Source organism: Seriola aureovittata, chromosome 15 (assembly GCF_021018895.1).
Source record: "Seriola aureovittata isolate HTS-2021-v1 ecotype China chromosome 15, ASM2101889v1, whole genome shotgun sequence".
Taxonomy (NCBI): Eukaryota; Metazoa; Chordata; class Actinopteri; order Carangiformes; family Carangidae; genus Seriola; species Seriola aureovittata.
In genome coordinates, this window is record NC_079378.1 from 3,047,016 (window position 1) to 3,069,230 (window position 22,215).

At 39.4% G+C, this 22,215-nt stretch overlaps 1 protein-coding gene across 1 annotated transcript in view; it reads right to left on the reverse strand.

Annotated features, from left to right (window-relative positions):
* zgc:77151 (uncharacterized protein LOC337153 homolog) overlaps positions 1–22,215 on the reverse strand; it is a 35,079-nt gene that overhangs the window by 11,234 nt on the left and 1,630 nt on the right. Inside the window, exons 2-7 of the mRNA XM_056397296.1 lie at positions 10,534–10,686; positions 8,740–8,847; positions 3,207–3,444; positions 2,245–2,475; positions 609–715; positions 94–241 (exon numbers count right to left, since the gene is read on the reverse strand). Of these exons, the coding sequence (XP_056253271.1) occupies positions 94–241; positions 609–715; positions 2,245–2,475; positions 3,207–3,444; positions 8,740–8,847; positions 10,534–10,686 (985 nt within the window). The remainder of the gene's footprint in view (positions 1–93; positions 242–608; positions 716–2,244; positions 2,476–3,206; positions 3,445–8,739; positions 8,848–10,533; positions 10,687–22,215) is intronic.

Sequence of the window (22,215 nt, forward strand, 5' to 3'; positions counted from 1 at the left end):
AAAGCAAGAACGAAAAGAAGAAAGAAATAAAACAAAAAAAGAAAGACAGAAAAAAAGAAAGAAAGGAAACAAGAAAGAAAGAGTCAGACTCACTCTTCTTGAAGCCGAGGTTGGGGACTTTGTGGATGGGCGAGCCGTGACGCTCCATGAAGATGTAGAGCTGATCCAGGAACAGCTGCTCCTCAGGGTGAGGGAGCCAGCTGCCCTCACAGCCGACCTCCACGCTACCCATCACGTTCTCCTGAGACACACACACACACACACACACAAACACACACACACACACACACACACACACACACACACAATTAGCTGATTTTATTTTCCACCTCATTCTGTGTAACGGCGCATGTGAACCGTCACCAACACGATTCAAGGACCAGGTTTAGTTTTTTGTTTGGTCGTCCTGAGTATCTGAGGATCTGAGGATCAGTCAGCTGTTGATCCGGAGCAGACTGGGGGGTCCGGGGCCTCCAGGAAGAGGATCTTATGCTCCACTTTCAACTACAGAGGTTTTTTTTATTTTTTTTAAATCGAATGTAAAACTGAGTGTGATCAGAAAACTTCACCACTGTGATAAACAACTTCATAAACGGCGAACAACGAACCTTCATCCTCTCGATCCAGGACTCTGATTGGCTGGAGTTCGGGGAGTCTTTGCCGTCGCGGCCTCTCCTCTTGCGAGGTCGTCCTCGAAGACTGAGAGACGGACATCCTGCAGAAAAAAACAAAACAAAAACACAAACATGAATAAAAATTCAAAGGAAGAAGAAGAATTCAGTCGAACATTCATTCATAATTTTTACTGTGAGACTTTAAAGCTGAAGCAGGAGCTGGACTCTTCTCATGATCATTTTCTACCCATGATCCTCTTCTTCTCATAGTCCCTTTTAGAAACCTATGACCTCACCTGCATATCAAACGATCCAATAAAAGGTCTCTGAATCTCTGAACCGACACATTAGAAAACTTTAAAGGGACATAAATCAAACACGCTTAAGCAGACAACAAACCGAAATGCACAGAGCCACAACAACAGCAGTAACACCTATTGACAAATTAACATGTTCTCCAACAGGACATGAGTGTAGCTCAGCAGCTCACGTAGCCACTGACAGTTCATAAATACCAAGCTGATCTGAAAACAGCATCACTAAAACAGGAAATAAATATGCAAATGAAGCCATAACAATTACATACAAATGTCAGAAAACAAGGGACTGTCACATGTTTCACAGCTGTGTGAACAGAACCGGTCTGAGATGTTCTCCAACCGGTTTATTCTAATTGTTAGAGCGGCTCTGTGCGCCTGATGAACTAAAAGATAAACAGCCCATTTAATCACATTATCTGCCTCCCAGTGAGAGTTTAAGTTTTAATTTAGGCACAAACATAAAAATGATTTATAAAAATCTGCCTCAGTGACGTTTCTTTTATTTGTGACGTACGATTATAACGCAGCTACTGAGCGAACTCTTCCCGTCTTAAAACAAGCCAGGTCACTCAGCACACGTTGGACTACTAAAACAATAAACTGGGCGTCTGGCTTCACATTTACATAACCAGCTTTTGTTTAAAAAAAAAACAAAACAAAAAAAGACTTGTTATTCCTGTTCCTGTCATTAGCAGTCATGCTGTTAATGTGCCTCCACACAACACTGTGAAACAAAGACTATAAAGCATCACATCGATACGAACGCCCAAATATTTGTAAGATGAAGCTACTTCATGCTGTCTTCTAATCTTCATAAAGGTCAATAACTTACTCCTTAGTCTTAGTCTTTGTGTGGTGGATGTGAAGTCTGTGGGAAACTTCCTACATCAATGAAAAGAGCTGAGGGAGTGTCAGGAGCGACCAGCAGGTGGCAGCGTTACACAGAAATACAGGGAGCTTTTCAGGGAGGGGCGGTGATGCTGTCAGATGTAAATCTGAGAAGGCTCATAATCAGATGGAGATTTTATTTGAACCACACACACACACACACACCTCATACAGTCTGTGCTTTTATTTTGTAGGTTTTAACAAATGAGAGCCTGCGTGGCGCAGTGAGCCTGTTCGCCCCCTGGTGGCTGTTAGGAGTTGATGTTTGTGTCTTTGTGGAAGATTTTCCTACATTTAATTGAAAAAACATTTTTTTAAAAGGTGAACAAAGAGACTTTTACTTTGAAAGAGCCTGTGAAGACGTCACATGATCCCTACTCAAAACTGAGAGGTGATTGCGGACCGGTTTCTGAGACACTCACTGAACTGCCAGGAGAAGCCGGCGCTGTTCTCCAGCGTCGGGTGGTTGAACGTGTCCCTGCAGTACATCACCCGGGTGTTGGGCAGCGCCCTGACGCCCCCCAGGGCCAGCAGGTGGGGGTCCTGCAGCCCCAGCCCCCTCGCTCCATCCTGGATGCGTCTCTGCAGGGAGCGGAAGCGGCAGTACTGCGGGTAGCTGAGCACTTTGACGCCCTGACGCTCCAGCGGGCCGTCTGAGAGGAAGAGACACGAGACACACGAGAACCGAACGTCAGTCTGCGATCAATAACGTCCACAGCTCCGTTACTTGAGTCACAGTTAGATCCTCTGGTCAAACATTCCTCCAATACAAGTTAAAGTTTTTCAGTTAAAGTACTGCAGTACTTGATTTTGAGAATACTCAAGTATTCAAAAGTAAATTTTTTTATGTCAATCATTGTTGTTTTGTTCCACATTTACAGAATCGACTGACTGAAGAACCTGTAGAATAAAAAGACCATGTATCTGTGAAGAACTGGTCAAGTCCAGTTTCTTTTCATTTAGTCTTTTTCTTTTGTTTAAATTGTAACGTGATCCGAACTCATGTAAAACCCAAACCCAGGATTTCCAGCCTTTTCTTTACAGGCTGAACAGTTCTACTTATACCTTCACTCACCAACAACTAAAAAACACCTTTATCAGGTACAACTATAAAACCAGATGCAGTCTCATCCGACAGCTCAGACATAAAGTTCACAAGGATAATAATGTGACCCTGTCAGAGGTGTTCATTTCGCTATGTGCTCTTTATCTTCTTGATGGAAGCTGAGCATCGAACAAATGAAATTATAAATTATTGATGAAGAACAGGATTTCTGTATTTCATTCCCTGACTGCTCAAAGGAGTTATTGACGAACTGGTGCCGCACGAATTTATAGTAGAATAAATATGTTTAGGTTTAGTGTGTGTGTCTGTGTTTCTTACTCTCGGTTTTGTCTCTGAGCGGCTCGCTGCTCTTGTCCGCTGTGTTGTTGTTATTGTTGTTGTTGTTGTCGTTGCCGTCGCTGCTCTGCGGAGGTTTGTGGAGGCCGTTGGTCCCGCAGGGTGGTGGCGCCGGCGGCAGCTTCGAACAGCTACTCCAACCTGCCGGCCGTGCACACGACCATCTCACCAGGTCCTCCACCCGCACCACCATCTTCCTGGACACCGCCAAAACTTCATCCTACACAAACACACACACATAAAATAAGTTCAATCTATGATTCAGTCAAACAGGTTTAATGCTGCATATTGTTCAGACAGAAACTCCGACGTGGCGTTCAAGTGCCACAAACCTCAAACCTCCTCAGCTCCTCCCACACCTCACCTGCTCTGCAACTCTCCAATAGGAGAAAAAGGTCTTGATTGTTCTTGTTTGGCGAAGTCGTGACGTTTTACGTGACGACACAAAAAAGAGCTGCAGAGTGAGAGATGAGGCCGAACCTGCTGATATGAGGTTTTATTATAGGAGGTGGACGACTTCTGTTGGAAGTCTGAACTGAAACTTGAGGAGAAATTATTTAAAATCTCAATTTAAAAAACCAGCTGCCACTCTGTCATTAAAACCTGAAAGCACCACCTCGCCGTCGGACTGCACTGTGCTCTGATGAACTTCATGCATTTGCCTTCCAGTGCGATTACATAACGTTTCACATTTTAACTGTTAAACAAACTGTGAGACAAAAAGCCACCTGACGAGTTCCACCACTTGCTTTTTAAATAAATGTCCTTTTTTTCTCGTCTCCTCTTTCCGTCATTATTTTTTATTATTCCTCCGTTGTTGTTTTTTTATTACCTCTCACCTTTTTCAATGAATTTTCCATCTGACTAAAAACCTTTGTACCCGTCTTTTATCATTTTACTGCCTTCAGTTCTTCTATCCATTAAAGCAGTCCAGCTCTTTGTTCAGAACCAGTTATTTTAAACATGCTTTGATTTGTCTTTCTTCCATAAACTAACAGTAAATGTTGTTTATTTTTACTGTGACACATGTAGAAAGGCAGATGTTGATCTTGACATTTAAAGATAAGGTTTTAACTGATCAGAGAATTCATGCAACCTGATGCAACATTCAAAAACGAAAGAGGAAGTTTATGAAAAACACCCGACAGACTGCAATGTTTCCATGCATCTGTGAAGAACTGCTCAAGTCCAGTTGTAAATGACTGGTTTTCTTTCTCTTTCTATTTGCATTTTAGTCTTTTTTTATCTTTCTTTGTTTAAACTGTAACCTGATCTGAACTCAAGTAAACTCCACAACAAGACAGGCTGTGTATTCAAAAGATTTTCAGCCTTTTACAAGCTTATTTACGTTTGTTTTCACACAACAACAACAACAACAAATGCAGAATATGTAGCACAGCTGTTGCGTTGCACTGTATAGGTGTACCTAATAAAGTGAGCAGGGAGTTTATATGTGTGGAGGAAAGGGAAATACATAGAAATAGACACTAAAACCTGATTCATCACCGCAGAGGAAACAGTGTCTTAAATTTAACTTGTGGTGTAAAATCCTGCAGCAGTTTTATTGCACACAAGCAGAGGACGACACAGACAGCGGGTGATTCTCCATCAGCCTGTTGCTGTGTGCATTTTCAATTTTAAAATTTAAAAACTGAGCGGAAACATCAAACTTTGAAAAAATAAAAATAAATATTGCAACATTTTTTTTGCGCTTGGCTGAGGTGGAAATCCAAATTCTCCATCGTCTGAACTTGGACTGACCTCATCTTCTCCTGCAGCGTTTTAACGGCAGCGACTGGAGAATCTGAACCAAAATTTGTGCTGCAGCTGGATGAAAACCTGGATACTGAGATATCAGAGGATGGAAACACTTCTCCTGACTTTTAATGGCTCATAGCAGCAAGACAATTAAAAAAACTTGCTTTGTTTTCTGTCGTTTTCAGACTCGTTCAGTCTCTGACAGTGTTGCTCTATTCAGCTAATGTTTCCTCACATGCAGACTTCCTCTTGTGGGATTAAGACACGCCGACGCCGCCGTCCTTCAGACGTGTGTCAGAGCCGTCACATTAAGTGCAGTCAAGTTTCCTTCAACACAAACAGTTGACACGCACGTGTGTGTACGATGTAAAAGCCTGAGTCACCGTTCGCCCAGTTTACATCGAGCTGCTGCTGCTGCTGCTGACGTCTCCTCCCGTTCCAGTTTGTCAGCTGTGATCCAGATCAGGCTCAAACCCCCCAACCCCCGGGCTGCAACCAGGTGAGAGCTCCTCGCACTCCTGCCCCACAGCAGCAAGGTGTGAACTCATTAACACAGCAAAAGGCTGAGGAGCTCTTACACAGAGCGTCTCTGCAGGAGCCACGAATACGCATTTTGAAAATTCAAATATTCTGGTGTTTTCAAAGGTGTTTCCCTCTGAAGCTCTTCAGCTTCTCCTCCAAGCCTCATGTCGACTGGAGCCCCTCCTCCCAAGTTTACTTGTGAGCAAGGCCCCAATGGTGATTTTACGAGCCTTTTTTCAGACATGGAAATCCACTGGTGGAAAATAAATGTTCTGGAGTACCTGAACTTTTCTTTCTGCTTCATACTCGGCTGTAGTTATTCCTCTGAATAAGATTTTATTCAAACTAAAGCTCACAGAATTCAAAGCTGTTTCAGACGTCTGTGAGCAGTTATCAGTTGTATAGAAGAACGATTCCCTCACTGAGTGTTTCCACATTGAACTGCAGTGAACCAATGACAGTCTCATAAACACAGAGTCAGACAGCCAGCGATTCATACGTCACAAACCTAAGGAACCAATCCTGTCAGCTTGTGGCGACGGGGGGGGCGGGGCTAAATAAACATGAAACCTTGTCAGTACAGAGAGAGAGAGTTAGCATTAGCATAACAGCTAACATTGTGTCAGCTACTGCCAGTAAACAAGCTAATTAACAACATAAACAAATAAAAGATGCTAACTACGCTAACCGCTCTCCTGCGTCTGCTAGTCTCTGACTCTGGTCTCAACAGTCTCTGATGTTTCCTCCTCTAACCATCTTGATAGTCTCTGCTCCTTCACCTGATCCAGATTTCTCAACCAGGAAGTAAAAGTAGTTTGTAAGAAGTAAATTTAGTAAATGAGGAGCTGAATACTCGTCAAACCACAGCGCACATCTGCACGTTTTCCTTTCTTTGCATGCATGCTCGTCGTACTTATGTTAAAACTCAATAAATCAATGTAATACCGAGCTGATCCTCCACAAAAAAATAAGATAACACTCGAGACAAATGAGGATGTTTTAGAAATAAAGTCTTCATATAAAAGAAACTGGGCAGTGATTCCTGTAAAAGCAACTTTCAGAGGCCTCATTTTTCCTCCAGGAAAATTAAAACCTCCTTATAGAGACTGCAACAGTGGAATATCTAAGTTCAAAATGTGGAAAATTTGGTTTCAGACAAGTCATGGGATTTACATTTGGGTAATACATTAGTCTGATTCCCAAAGGGAGATTCTCATGTGAAGGCTGAGCTGCAGCCTGCATGTGAACTGTGTTAATCAAAAACACTCACAGCAGCAGCAGCAGCAGCAGCAGCAGACGCGTCCACATCTCCTTTCTCTTTCCCTGTTCGTGTGAAATCACGGCTCATTTTTCTCATATTTAAAGTCATTTCACTCATTCTCCCGACAGAGAGATGCGATTATGAATTAAACCGATAATCAAATAATATTAGAGCATAAAATAATGTCACTGTTTGTTCTCAGCACCGGGGAAAAAGACCAGAGGAAAATGAGGTTATAAAAGACTTTTCGATCAACAAGAGGAGACTTTCACTGAAGGTTAACCTGTTTAGATTCTTGGCCTAAGATGATTGGATAAAAAAAGGAGGCAGTGTTCCTGTGACGAGGTTATTAATAGACGTTCTTAAAGCATTCCCCAGATTATATTAGGGAGACGTTTGCTCTCAGTTACAAAACGGATCAGGACTGGGATCAGTTTAAACTCATGTAGATGGTATTCTACTTTTTTATTTTTAGGTTACTTATATACGTTATTCATCTGCTTCCATTTACATTTATTTTTAAGTGCTGTACTTCAGTACAATTTTGATGTACTTATTTCTACTTTATACATTTTAAAAAGGCAAATATTGTACTTTATAAGACAAAATATAAAATCGACAGATAAATTATGATGTAAAAATCCGAGGGGGGAAACTGACAAACTACAACATTAAAAGTAATATACACATTAATCCAATAACTTGATCTGCATAATGTATGTAGTGTACTGCGGTGAGAGATCTGAGCACTTCCTCCACCGTCTGTTTTACTTCCTTGTTGTTGCTGTGACGCCTCAATTTCGTTCTGTGACACCGACAAAGTTTCTCTTCTCTAATCTAAAGGATTAAATCAGTGAGGCTCAAGGTTCACGCCACCGTTATGCCGACAAAGTATTGAAAACGCCATTGATTATATAGTTTGATTAATCAATCAAAGCAGTGGAAATGCAGCATGTACATTATATGAAAGGCACCAGCAGTTTATTTTTGTCCTGATGGCCGGTCCGACTATGGACCAGTCAGCCAAATACTAGGTTTATACCTCGTCTTGTTTTTAAAGTGATAATTTACAGTGTTTTTAAATAATGAATAAAGTAAGAATACAAAAAAATACCTTTTTTTTTTTTTTTTTAATTTCAATAAACAATTAAATTTAAATTATTTTTTTCCCCTCTGAACGCAGGAAAGAAATTGATTCTTCTTTGGAGCCATGGTTGAATTATTGTTTTCCAGAATCAGTTCATCAGTTAGTGCCACAGTGGAGTCAGAACCTCTGAAGTTAAATCAGTTCAAGCTTAAACTTCCCTCAGATCTCGTCTCGCGATCATCAGATCTCGTCTCACGATCATCAGATCTCGACCCACGATCATTAGATCTCATTTCACGATCATCAGATCTCGTCTCATAATCATCAGATCGAGCCCTTTCTCTTCAGCGTCTGAATAATCCTGGTGAGTGTCGTCTGTACCGTGGGAACAGGAACTGCTGGTAGCCAAAGCAGCAGGACTTTGCATTATGCAGATGCACCGCAATGTAAATCAGCGAGTTCATCCGTCAGAATAATAATAATAATAATAATAATAATAATAATAATAATAATAATAATACCTCAATACCTTTGCATCTGTTTTCATCATATTAATTCGAAGCTGATTGATGTTCCACGGATGTAATTTTCACCTCATGATGTGACTCTGATATTGGAAACTGAGGATGTTAATGAGCCACGGGAGCTTTTCAGATATTTGTCAATAGCTTTCTTTTTAATTTATGTTTCAAACTAAATGAATTTTAATCTGAATTTCTTCTAAAGGCATGTATGAACTCCTTTTTTTAAACTACTCAAAAGCCATTATAGTCAGTTTTATGTTTTAGGTTAGTCACCGACTTTTTGAGGGCGTTCAAATCCAAATCAGCTTTGATTCAGTATTAAATCTCTGGAGGAGGAGCCAGTCTCCCCGACCTTTGACCCACCTCTCCGTGCTCCCTGGTCCGGCCCTTTGGCGTGTCCTCGGGTAAGAAGTAAAGCCTGGCGCTGGCCAGCAGGTGGTGTCGCGTCTGGTCCTCCCACAGTAAGGTCACCTGCACACGAAGAAGAAATGGAGGAAGAAGAAGAAGAAGAAGAACACAGGTGTAAACACAGATGCCGTGTTGCTGATCAGAGGCCTGAGGTCTGAACTACGAAGCAGGATTACAGGTTATCGAGGTAACTTGGGTTTTCAGTCCTACAACAGTGGTTCACTTGTTACCAGGGTAAATCTCCATGGTAACTGATGCTTCTCTACTTCTCTCCTCTTTCCTTTCTCCCCATCTCTGCAGCAGAAACAGTCGAACATTAACTTGAACTGTTTTATCTGCATCACGTTTATAACAGTTTGTCCATCCTGAGACGAAAGAGCGAAAATACTCAATATAACATCAGTCTGACTTTAATAATTATTAATTATTTCTAGTGTTTCTTGTTTATTCCAGTCATGTGATCATGTTGTTTACATTTCACCTGGTTGAATATCATTTTATTACATTACCTGCAGGTATCAGCGTTTCCTCTCATATCACACATTAATACTTTATTATGATCATGTTTCTTATAATTAAAAACTGCGCCTCTTTCACATGAACCAGGATTAACTGAACCAGGTGATAACCAGCTTGTTAGTACAGGTTAGGTTCAGTTAGAGTTTAGTCAGATAAGGGAAAGTTATCCTGGATAACCTGCTTCGTAGTGCAGGCCTCAGGTAACGCTCATGATGAAGAGAAACCTCGTTCTGTAATCGAGGAAACAACCTGATGTCCTCAGCTGCAGCTCCCCCAGAGGAGAGCCGACGTCTCAGCCACATGTACAGACAACCAATCAGCTTTTTAGGACGAAGACTTCAGGAGTTAAGAATGAGGGCGGATCATTTCACATGGTGATGCACATCCTTGTATTCCAAGTAAAACCCAGAGCCTTCAGTGCTTCATCTCACCAGCAGCTTTTTAATCTTTACACTAAGTGGCCATAATTTGTCAGCAGGGGTTTTCATGAATCATCATGTGGCGAGGACGGTGATGATGATGTTTAATCACTGATGATGAAGTGGACGATGGTGGCTCGATGTAGCCCACAAGTTAAAAGTCTTTCATTTGACATTTTTAATCACTATATGTCATGTAAGTGAACAACCAGCAGCTGTAACTGTGAAATAAATGTAGTGGAGTAAAAATATAAAGTACAAATACTATCTCATGTAATGTCATTATTTGTTGTTCAGTGAATAAAAGCTCTTTAACACGTTTGTATCAGAGCAAATACATGATCATCTCCATCTTTCATTCTGATCAATCACTGTCGATAAAACTCTACCAACCTAAATACAACGCAGGCTCGTTCACACGTGTCTTTACTTTTTTCAGCTCACGACCTCAATGGACTAAATTTAGCTTTGCTGTGGGATGTAGACTCAATAATAAAACATATCACTCTTCTATAGCTCACGTGAGCAGGAGTGTGACCCATTTAGGATTCGATTTTCAATTCAGTTTGTGGAGTTAGTTTGGGTTAGTTAGTCATAGTCAGCGGTTAGAGGGGCACTCGTCAAGATCAGTTGACTAGTAGCTGGTTAGCACTGCTGACAATGTGAAAGTCTGGACCCTGGACTGAGGTTCATCAGGCTCAAAGACCTGCAGGTTTCTGCTGCAACAGTTCTTGTTGTTGTTGTTGTTGTTGTTGATGATATACAGCAGCTTTAATGCGGCAGAGAGTCAAATAAAAACCAGGTATCTCACCTCAGCGACGCACACGGGATCCTGCGGTCCACAGCGGATGAAGTAGAACTCCCCGAGCTTCCACACCTGGACGGGCCCGTCGGGCTGAGCTCTGCTGCTCACCGACTTATAGAAGGCATAGCTGCCCCGCTGGCAGGAGGGAGCACCCAACCACTGATGGAGAGACAAGACAGCACAGATGAGGAAGAGTTAACGATCCCTGGGAGGCTCGACGGGCATTTTCAGTGTCAGAGTTTTAAAAAAAGTCCAGTCTATCTCTTCTGCAGACAGAAATATCATCTATGGTTGAGTTGAACCTCAGGGGACACAGATAAAGAAGCACAGGTTCCTGATACAGTCACATTTGACTCAAGTCCAGAGGGGAAATAAAGTCAGAAATGAAACTCAAAGATGAGCTGTGAGTTAGAGAGGAAATCTCATCAGGCTGCAGAGCTGAAATGAAACAGCTCTGTTCCATATGTAAGGAAATATCATTCATACTGAAGCTAATTATAATAAATCCAGCCATACAACAACAGGTTCAACCACACACACGTCCTAGATAAGGAGGATAATTAAAAAATATCACAAAAACAAAAACAATCTAATATTGTTTAATGCTGCAATTAGTCGATGAATCAATTAGTCGACTATTAGTGAAGTAACGGCAAATATTATTTGATTCCAGCCTCTGAAGTGTTTGGATTTCCTTCTTTTCTTTGACATATGTCACTGTCAACTCAATATTTTTGGGTGTTTGGACTTTTGGTCGTCACACTCGGACCTGCAAAGCTGTGCCGGGCAGTTTTTTTTTTTTTTAATAGACTATTAATGGAAATAATAATCAGAAGATGAGGTCAAAGGTTCCTTAGATGACAATTCAGAGAATCTAATTTGCATGTTTTTTATTTTAATTTGCACAGTTTTCTTACCTCTCAAGTTCATGTGTCATGTTCATGTGTCTGTTGATTCATTTATTTGCTTATTTATAGTATGATGCTGCTTCTATCTTTCTATAATATATTGTTTATACTGAGATGTATGATCATTTTTAAGGGATATTCACAATGCTCTGAAATTCTGTCTGAGCCAGTTCACATTCCAACAATGTCCAGATGCCAAATTAAAATACAGGTACGGGTCAATTTGACATTTCCCTGTAATAAAAAAAGGGAAAATACTTTGGAGATGAAACTATGAGACTTAAATTTAAATGCCAGGAGTCCTCCCTACATTTGCTTGGGCGTGTTCAAACCATAAATTCTGCAGAATCCACCTCTGGCATCAACACCTCTGATGATAAAATTGCACCATCTTGCAATGAGGCAACATTTTCACATGTATAAACAGCTCTCAGAGCAGGATATTGTAATATATTAAACACCTCAGAGAGGAAATGTTAAAAATTAACTCCTCACGCTGCAGAGTCGTATCTGCAGCCCCTGATACCGACTGTAAATATGTTCGTCTGAAGTGAGTGATGCAGGTTTTTAAATATTATGACGAGAAAAGGCTGAAATTTAAAAGACATGTACAAACCTGTCTGATCTTAATAATCTGCGTGTGTCACGCTTCTTTTACAGATCTCATGTGTTTAAACATGTGAATGAAAAAAAGAAATGTTATCATTCCACCATGGTCACACTTGTTTTAAAAGGCCTTTGAACGCCTGTGTGTTAAATAAATAAACACATCAGCAGTTAAAAGGGTAAATTAATAAACATTATTCTGCTGTTTGACTTGTACTTTCATCCAGCTGCACAGGAGAGAGGTCACATGATTTCCAGAGCACCACAATAAAACCACCCGCTGTAGTTAATCATTCAGAATCTATTCGTTATAGATATTGTTCATTAGTTATTCTGCCTTTTTTTAATCTGCTTTGACAGGAACTTTTATTTACTGTACACGTGCACCGTGTAATGAATTTGACATTTCACAAGTCTGAATCTGTTTTAATGTTTAATATGTTTAATCTGTGTTTGTAGAATCAAAGGTCAGATATTAAATTTGAGGAAGTATGCTGGGCAATGTGGCACAAAGTCATGTGACCTTTACTCTCCAATCAGAGGGTCCCGCAGTCACATTTTAAAAGTTATTACTCTGTGCTTTTATTTTGGTAAATGTTCTCTCACTTCCTGCTCAGGGAGGGAAACTTTTCACATTTAGAAGAGAAGCTGGCTGAGAACAGTAACTGTGTTTAGGTCGCAGCTAAACTCCCCCCAGTGACCAACTAAACACTTCCTGCAAGTGTTTCAAAATAAAAGCCATTTAATTTGTTTATTTGTTTGCACAGTAAAAAAAAGCAAACATTAAATATGGCAACTAATGATTATTTCTATTATTGATTCATTTGTTGATTATTATCTGAAGTAATTGATTAGTTGTTTCTTCACGTCTTGTGTTGTCTGATAAACAGACTAAAACCCAAACACACTGAGTTTACTGTCACAGCAGACGATGGAAAACAGAAAACATTCACATCTGAGAAGCTGGAACCAGAAACATATTTTCTTTTAAGAAAAAAATGACTCAAAAACAAGTGAAATAATTGCCAATTAGTCGATTGACGGAGAAATAAACTGATTAACCATCGCAGCTCAAAATGACCGAGAAAACTTCAGTGAAACAAAGACAGACTTTTGTTACAGGAGAGTTTCAACCAGCATTAAAACTTCTCCATGAAAATGTTTGACTGCAAAGTGAATGTGAGTCTGACTCAGAGTATTTTCTTCATCCACTTACATAATATCTCTGACTAACCTGACAAAAATGACAAAAAAGGCATTTTTCTTTTCTTTTTTTTACCAGAACTGACATTTTCTGAAGTTTCCTTTTCCAGAGAACGATAATCTCCTGCTTTATAGACTCTGGATGATTAATCCCTGGAGTGTTTGGACGTATTCTGACAGATACTGCGATGACTTCATGTGTGGCTTTTTAGTTCATGGCTCCGTTTCATGAGATTTTAAAAGAGACGGATGTTTTGACACCGTGAGTCGGAGTAAATTGCAGCTTGTAGTTTCTCCTCCAGCAGCTCGGTGTTTTGTTGTTTCATATAATGCATCCTCACAGAAAGCACCGAGGCCGTCATTACGCTTCACTACAGCAGCAGCCCATTGTTCAGGCTCATATTGACTGAGGCACCGGTGAGAGATTATTATTTATCTCACAATTTCCCGGGAGAGAGAAAACAATGTCAGCTTCTTTTCTTGAAATTCTGCACAAATAAAAGACATTAAATTCTCTGAGCTGAGCTCCAGATCCCATTACTAGCTTTTCTGGAGCTTTCAACCGGCAATGAAGAACTAAATAGATCTGGTAATTAAGTAAAAGGATGGTGTAATATGTTCAAAACCTACTGAAATGTATAAAGAGAATGAAAACCTGAAGTGAAAACATCCACTGTGACCGATATATTACCATACATGACGTTATTAGATTATTAATAGTGATGCATCCATGCTGCAGCAGTATTTTACTACTTATCAAGAGAATAATGAGAATATTGTAAGAATGCAAAACTAATGCAGTGTAAACTTTACAGCTCTTTAAAAAATGTCAGATATTTAACAGCTTAATGTGCATTAATAATCTGTTAATGAACTTTAAGCGTGTCCTCCTGACAGCAGTGTTTCTATAAGTCCTGCTTCCCTTTTTCTTTTCTGTCCCCAAAATGGCGGATGTGTCATTTGGCAAAAAAAAAAAAAAGTCAACCTACAGCTCAGTTCACATGGAACTTCTTATGTGTTTACACTGTGGATGTGACGAGGAGCGCTTGATTCGCCTTAACTTCTGTTGCTGTTTCATTTTTTTCTCCACTAAAAAAGTTTTTTTTGGGGGAGTTTCTTCCTTATATGATCGGAGGGTCTTCGGGACAGAGGGGCGTCGTAAAGCTCTACAGACTGCACTGAGCAAAATTTGTGATTTGTGATTCTGGGCTGTATAAATAAGACTCGACTTCAAAAAGCAGCCAAAGCTCCCATTTTGCGGGTGTTTACACGGCTGGAACAATAAATCGAGCGCACCTTGAGTGGGTTCATACATCTGAAAGCCAATACTGTCTGTGCTGCTGCTGCTGGTGAATAAACCTGCAGCTTTGATTTCACTGTTTTGTAAGAGGAAGTGCGAGGAGCCCGGGGCCCGTGACACCCCGAGGAGCGCACAGGAAAAAAAAAAAAAGAAAAAGAAGCTACAACAGAAAAACACACCAAAGACATGGAGGCAGGTTTTTCTCCTAAATACAAGGCCGCTGTGTTTCATGTGAGGTCTGATGGATGCCTCTCAATTCTCAGTACCAGGGAAACAGATTCTCTTTAACAGCGTGACCCAAAACGATGAGCTGTGTTTTCTGTCAGGAGGATGGTGAGCTGCCATTTTGGATCCTGAGCCACAGCTTCAGTCCTCAGGCCGTGTGTTAATGTGCTCACACATAACCACAAAATCCACAGGCCGAGGCGACTTACGCCAGTTCCTCGCTCTGAAAAAACCCAAACAACGTGGACTTCTCTCAGCCCCGGACGGAGCGCTCTTTATCTACGGCTCCACACGTTTGTTAAATTTACAAATTCAAACAGATGTCATGAATCACCTCCTTGTTTCGAATCAGGATCATTTTCGTCATTTTTTGCTCATGAGCTGCAGCAGATTGTGTTTCACTGAAACCTAAGGGCACATTAACTCCAGCTCACACAACCCAACTGAAGTTTCAGTTCAGATTTTTTAGTTATTTTGGTTAGACAGAGAACGTGGCATTTATTTTATTATTTGGCACAAATAAGCACGGATAAACTAAACTGATGATTATTTTCAGTAGAGGTTTCTCTGCCAGTTACTTTCTCGTATAATTAACCATCGTCAGGTCCATAAAAAATGTCTGAAAATAGGGGAAAATATCACAATCACAATTTCCCAAACCTCAAGAAGACATCTTTAAAATGTAGTTTGTTCTGTCTGATATGAGTTCACAATCAAAGAGACAGAAAAAGCAGCAAATATTTATATTTGAGAAGCTGGATCCACTGAATTTTTTGCATTTTTGCTTAATTCAATTATCAAAACATCCGTCCATCAACTATTCAACAAAGCGTTTCAGCTCTAGTTTGTTCTTCCAACAGATATCTTATTCCGTTTCCTTCACGTCAGGCTGAAATTTCAAATACGCAAAAGGCTCACGAAGGACTTTATTATTTTTCTCAATTAATGAATGAATCGTTTAGTCTATAAAATGTCAGAAAATATCAGTTCCACTTTCTCTCGGGCTAAAAATATTCAATATATAATGATATAAAACAGAGAAAAGCGGCACTTATTATTTCTTTATAAAAATAGTTTTTCTGACAATTGACTGATTGATTAATTGACTAGTTGTTGCAGTCAATATTGAGTGTTTATCTCCCAACCCTCTGACTTCCCTCTTCTGTCAGTGTCTCTCTCAGCTCATTGGTTCCCACTGAAGATGTGAAACTTTAAAAACAGATCATAAATATTTAGTTTCATTTTGTAAAAGTCTCAATAATTTACTAAAACAGCTGCCTGCTGTAGTTTTCAATCAAACAAACAGGAGGAAGTGGGGGCATTTGTCGGGGACTATTTTCAGCGGCGGACTAATCCACGTCGCCCAGTGCAACAGTGTGGCTCAGTTTTCAATAGTTTTTGGGAACAATGGGGTTCTATGGCTGAGAGGAATCAGATATATCAGCCTCACAACCGTCGGCGGGAGACATTCATGTTGGTTTGAGTCTTTTTATGGGATTTAGTGACAAAAAGGAAAAGCAGAACATCGCCAGACTTGTACGTTAATGCAGGTGTTTTTCGCCTTCATGTTCATCCATCCGAGGCAAATTGCTCACATGCGGTTTTTCTGCGCACCGCAGCAGACGGCATGATCCAGTCTGCACAGCCCTATACACTGAAACGTTTTCCTGACACCGACTCCATCACGCAGCCCCTGCTCCTCTGTGATCCTCTGTTTTTGGAGCTAGAGGCGAGAAAAGACCGAATTACACCCAGCTTCACATGAAACACAATCTGCAGACGCACAGCTGCAACACACAAGCTGCAAACGAGCCGCGACGTTCAACAAACACGTCTCAGTGACAAACATCCAAACTGAAAACAAGCCACTTATTAAATTTGCTGTTTATCATTTCAATGCATCTGACAATTATTCTCATTATCCGATAATCTGCCAATCAGATTATTGTGACGATTATTTTCTCCATTAATCGATCGGTTTGGTTTATAATTCTGTCTCAAACCCAAAGATATATTCACTTTACTGTGACACCAAAACAGCTAATTATCTCATTTAAGAAGCAGAAAGATTTTGCTTTAAAAAAAAAATTTTAATTATTAATGATCAAATAAAAAAAAAAAATCAATCTATTATCAGAATATTTGCTGAGGTGAATTTCCATCACAAATTTCCCAAAGTGACGTTTTCTGTCCAAGTAACAGATAAAAACACAAAGATGTTTCATATAGAGAGCTGCAACTTGTGATTATCTCCACTGATAATCAATCCTGCGATTACTTTCTCATCTAATTGATCGATTAAAGTCCAAGTTGACAGGTTTAAATTTGCTTCTTTGTCTGATAAACAGCCCAGAACACAGAAATATTCAATTTACTGCGACAGAAAACTGAGATAACCAGGAAAACATTCACATCTGAGCAGCTGAAACCAGAGGATTCTTGGTTAAGGGATGATTCATTGATTGTGAATTTGTTGCCAATTTATTTTCAGTCCATGAACTTATTGGAACCAGAACATTTTGGTATTGAAAAAACAACAAATAATAGATTATGAGATTGATGTGGATTCATCCTTTCAGCTGTAGTTATTTGTAAAACAAGGGAAATACTGTCAGAGGAGGAAAAGAAATGTTTGGCAGAAGTTGGTAAATGATTATAAAAACACTTCCTGATTGATTTTCTTTCAATCAGCTGATCGTTGCAGTTGTAGTTTCAAGTGCACGGCAGATTCGATATTTCATATTAAGTGAATTAAAATAAGCCGAGGAGAAGTCACATTCACCAAAGCTTATTATCCATAGGAAATAAAAGGCCTAGTGTATAAGCTCAGGGTGTGGCCGCCTCTGCAGCTGCTACCCATTTACTCATGATAGATGGCTTGTGAAGATTCACTAAATAAAATGCATATACAGTGTTTCCTCCGCTCTCTGTGGCAGCAACGGTCTGTAGCAGAGCTTCTCTAAAAAACGACCCGGCGTCCCCCCCCCCCCCCCCCCCCCGTCCGATCGCCGTGCAGCTGCTGTGATGTTTGAGCGCAGCAGCTCTGCCGTCGCCCTTCACCTCCCGTCCGCTGCCTAAATGCAGAATATTCTCAAATTCTCACTCCTAGCGTTTATCATCCACAACCCCCACCCCACCCAGCACACCCTCCCCCCACCCAATACCCACAACCCACCACAGGCAGCCCTCCCTCCCTCCCTACCTCCCCTTCTCCTCCCCCATCCACTGTAGCTCTGCAGACCAGCTGCAGCAGGGCCTAGGATCAATTTTTAGACATATACAGAATAAATATCACAGCAGAAAATATACAAATCAGCCGCGCACACAGTCAAACAACAGCGGTGACGCCAGCCATTTAAAAAAGCCACAATATGATTAAATGCAGCGGCATAATGTTTAATGACGTCACTGTGGAGTATCTCACACACACACACACACACACTTTATGGTCCTGTGGGGAAACTATAGGACACCAAAACTACACACTAATGAAAAACAACATCAAGCCAGACAAGCTCACAGAGACACGATCTGAGCCCCTGAAGGCAACACGATATCTGTATTAGAGGAATATTAGACTCTAAATTAGACAAGGTCACTGTTGAATGTCAAACCTGCTCTGTATCCTGCTATAGGAACTGAAATTATAAACGTCTTTGTGATACACCTTTATCACATAAAGCCCATCGGATAGTGAGATTATATAAAAATAAAAAACAGCAGAGTGAGACAGCGTCATTAATCAGTGCCGCAAACATGCTGCAAGTCCCGACAGGAAAAACCATAAAGACGCTATAGGATTAAATAAGCATTAAAATCCAGCGCTGATCCCACAGGTGCATTTCCAAGTCCACATGACGATATTAAAGATATATTTTTCTCTCATTTTAGAGGTAAAAACGACGCACTATGAATTCTGCTGAGTTGCACAGCTGCTGTAAATATATATATAGAATATTATTCTCACACAAGAAGGAGAAAAAAAGCAAAACATCAGGTTTATATAGAATAAAAATCACCAGCCTGGAGGCAGTTTGAGCTCCTATGGGAATATCACAGAGGTGCTCAGGGAATACTATAGTAACACATGATAACACATTTTACCACATACTCATTACTGTGAGCCCTCAAAGGAATATTATAGAAGTTTACAAGGATTATCACACTCAATAACATACAAGGAAGCATCAATAATACACTACAGAGTACTTAAGATAACTAAAGAACAACTTCTGCAGCAATTAATAGTTATTTATAAGTATAAGAGTTTGAAAAAAAGAGATTAAAATTAAGTATAAAGAATACAGTAAAGTTACTGTGGGATTTATTGAGGATTATTAAACTTATTATGACAAAGTTTCAGTCACAATTGACGACTGTAATTAAAATATCACCCATGAACTGAGTGATTACTGTGAGAATATTAAAAGTAATGTGGTGAAAGAATAAAATTAAGTACTGTAAAATCACTACTACACAGTATTATCCTCTATAGGTACATTATAGGTTAATCTAAGGAATATTATAGTAATTTATTTGTCCCCACTGACACTATAGGAATGTTATAGGAGAATTACAGATGTTTTTATAACGATTATTAGGCTCAATATGATTCGTTGATATGTTATTGACACAATATTAGGCTTTAATCGAATGTAATTTCACATCATGGGAAGATTAAACAGTCATTTATAAGTAGGAAGAAGAAAGAGAAAGAATAAAATAAAGCAATATAAAATCAGGATGAACCTGAACTTTGAGTCACTACATGATATTTTTATCTATATATTTATATATTCGTTTATAAAGGACAGATGAAGTCTCTACACATCACATGGGAACCGCTCCCAGAATACCATGGGATTATTTTAGATGCGTTTATGGATTACTAAACTTGATACCACAGAAAAAAAAAAAAAAAGACAATAAAAGTATGGACAAAGTTTCACCCATGAATGTAACATTACATGAATATTAAACAGTTTTCAGTGGAGTTTGAAGTCAGATATTGAACTGTACGGGTGCGAGGATATCATAAATACATTAACGTTATATTAATACTTTAGCAAGATGACACCGTGAAGTCAGATTAAGTCTGTGTATGGATCAGATGGGGCCCTGCAGCAACACCGGTGTCACATTTTAGATCTTATTAAGTGTCATTACATCACTCACATATGATCTGAGACTATAAGGAGGAACGAACAACCAGCCATTAGAAGACTGAATCACTACTGAGCTCTGCACGTTATCGGCCCCTGGAGTTACATTAGACATACTGTATATTACAGGAGGATTACTTCTACATTAGGAACACAATTAAACTAAAACCTTATTTAATTGAGCTGCAAGTAATGATTATTTTGATTACCTATTAATCTGGTGATTACTTTATCAACCAATCATATATATATATGTATATAAGATCTATACAATTGATTGTTTTGTCTGACCAATGCTAATAATCACTCGAGGACGACGGAGAAAACCAGGAAATGTTCCTGTTTCAGAGGCTGAAACCAAAGAGTCATCAGATTAATCATTTATAAAATAGTGAAGATTTACTTTCTGTTTATCAACTGATCTATTGATCCTTTAAGCTCTAGTTATCTATAGGTATTTGAACAGAAAGACTGTGAGATAAATTTGCTATTTTTGCTAGCATTTAGAAAGCTGGGACCACAATTTTGGGCATTTTTGATTCATTGATGATCAGAATTATTGGAAATATATGTTGCTTCCACTGAGTAATCAATGAATCCTTTGAGTTTTACATATCTATAGGTAGATGATCAGGAAAACCAAAGACAACAAAGTGATATAAATTCACTATTTTTCTCACATTTGACAAGATGGACCCAGAGAATTTGGGCATTTTTGCTTAAATATTGATTAATCCACTATAAAGTTTCTACCGATGTTTTTTCTGTTTATCTATAGATCGATTAATCATCTGAGCTCTAGGTATTTATCGTTATGTAAGCAGGAAAAGTCCAGAACAAAGTGAGATAAATTCACTATTTAGGTCACACTTGAAAAGCTGGAACCAGAAAATTGGGATTTTTTGCATGAAAAATAAATTGATTATTGACGAAACTGTTGCACATTTATGTTCCATCCATCTATTAATCCATTTTTTGGGTCATTTTTACTTAGAAATGTTTAATCAATTATAAAAGGTGTTGCCAATTTATGTTGTGTCCAATGAGTAAAATCAATTAAATCTTTTAGGTTTAGATATTAGAAAGTATAAGAGCAGAAAGAACAAGGAAAACACGACAACAAAGTGAGATAAATAAGCTCAGCAGACACAGTTTCAGCCCCAGAATGAGGATTATACACATATTTAACCTAATTACAGTGAGAATATTTGATAAATACTACCATCACGTCAGCATAGTGTATAATAAACAGACTATTATCTGCTATAGGAGTGGTATAGGATTCTTTCTTTTTCTTTTTTTTTTGGCCCTGGGGGAGGGCCAGCTGAAGCAGTGCTCCAGCCTAGTGGTGGAAACGAGGCAGGGCTGAGCAGGCAGGAAAATAAAAGCCACATAATATAATCTGAGCACTGAGAGGCAGCCCTCTGTCTAAAATGTGAACACACACACACACACACACACACACACACACACACAAGAATTTAAAATGGAAACCCTTAATCTGCACCCTGCCTACGTCAGTTCTCGTGATATTTCTGGGAATAATGCAGTGAGATATTTTTCTACTCAGTTTTCAGTACAGGAAGGAAGAGAGAGAGAGAGAGAGAGAGAGAGAGAGAGAGAGAGAGAGAGAGAGAGAGAGAGAGAGAGAGAGAGAGAAACCCTCCGACGAATATTAATAATAAAATGTCTACTGCTTTTGGACAATAAATAAATAAATAAATTCCAAACACTGCTACAGTATTGACCTTGGGTATATCCTGTTATTCAAACAAAACAAAACAAAAAAAAAAAAAAAAAAAACTCACAAGTTCACCACTGGGAGAAACAAAAAAACAACAAAAAAAAAACATTAATGCTGCAATAAATTAATATTTAAACAGAGATATTATAAAAAAAATATACAACCACCTCTAGAATATTAAATATCCCCCCCCGAGCCACACATGGAGGATTTCTATCAAAATAAATGACTTTGTTCGTTTCTATTTCGACTAAAAGCACACACACTGCCCTGGCTATGTGTGTGTGTGTGTGTATGTTGTGTATATGTTGTGTGTGTGTGTGTGTGTGTGTGTGTGGTGTGTGTGTGTGTGTGTGTGTGTGTCCTCTGGATGTTTCCTGGGTTTTAAGGCAGGACTAATCCTCGCTATTTCAAGTACAAAAACTCCACATTTACCCTTCAAACACACACACACACACACAATATTAACATTCCTCCTTAAACTGTGGTAATTACGCCGGAGACAAAATGTCGAGGGGGGGGGGGATTGGGGTGGAGAGG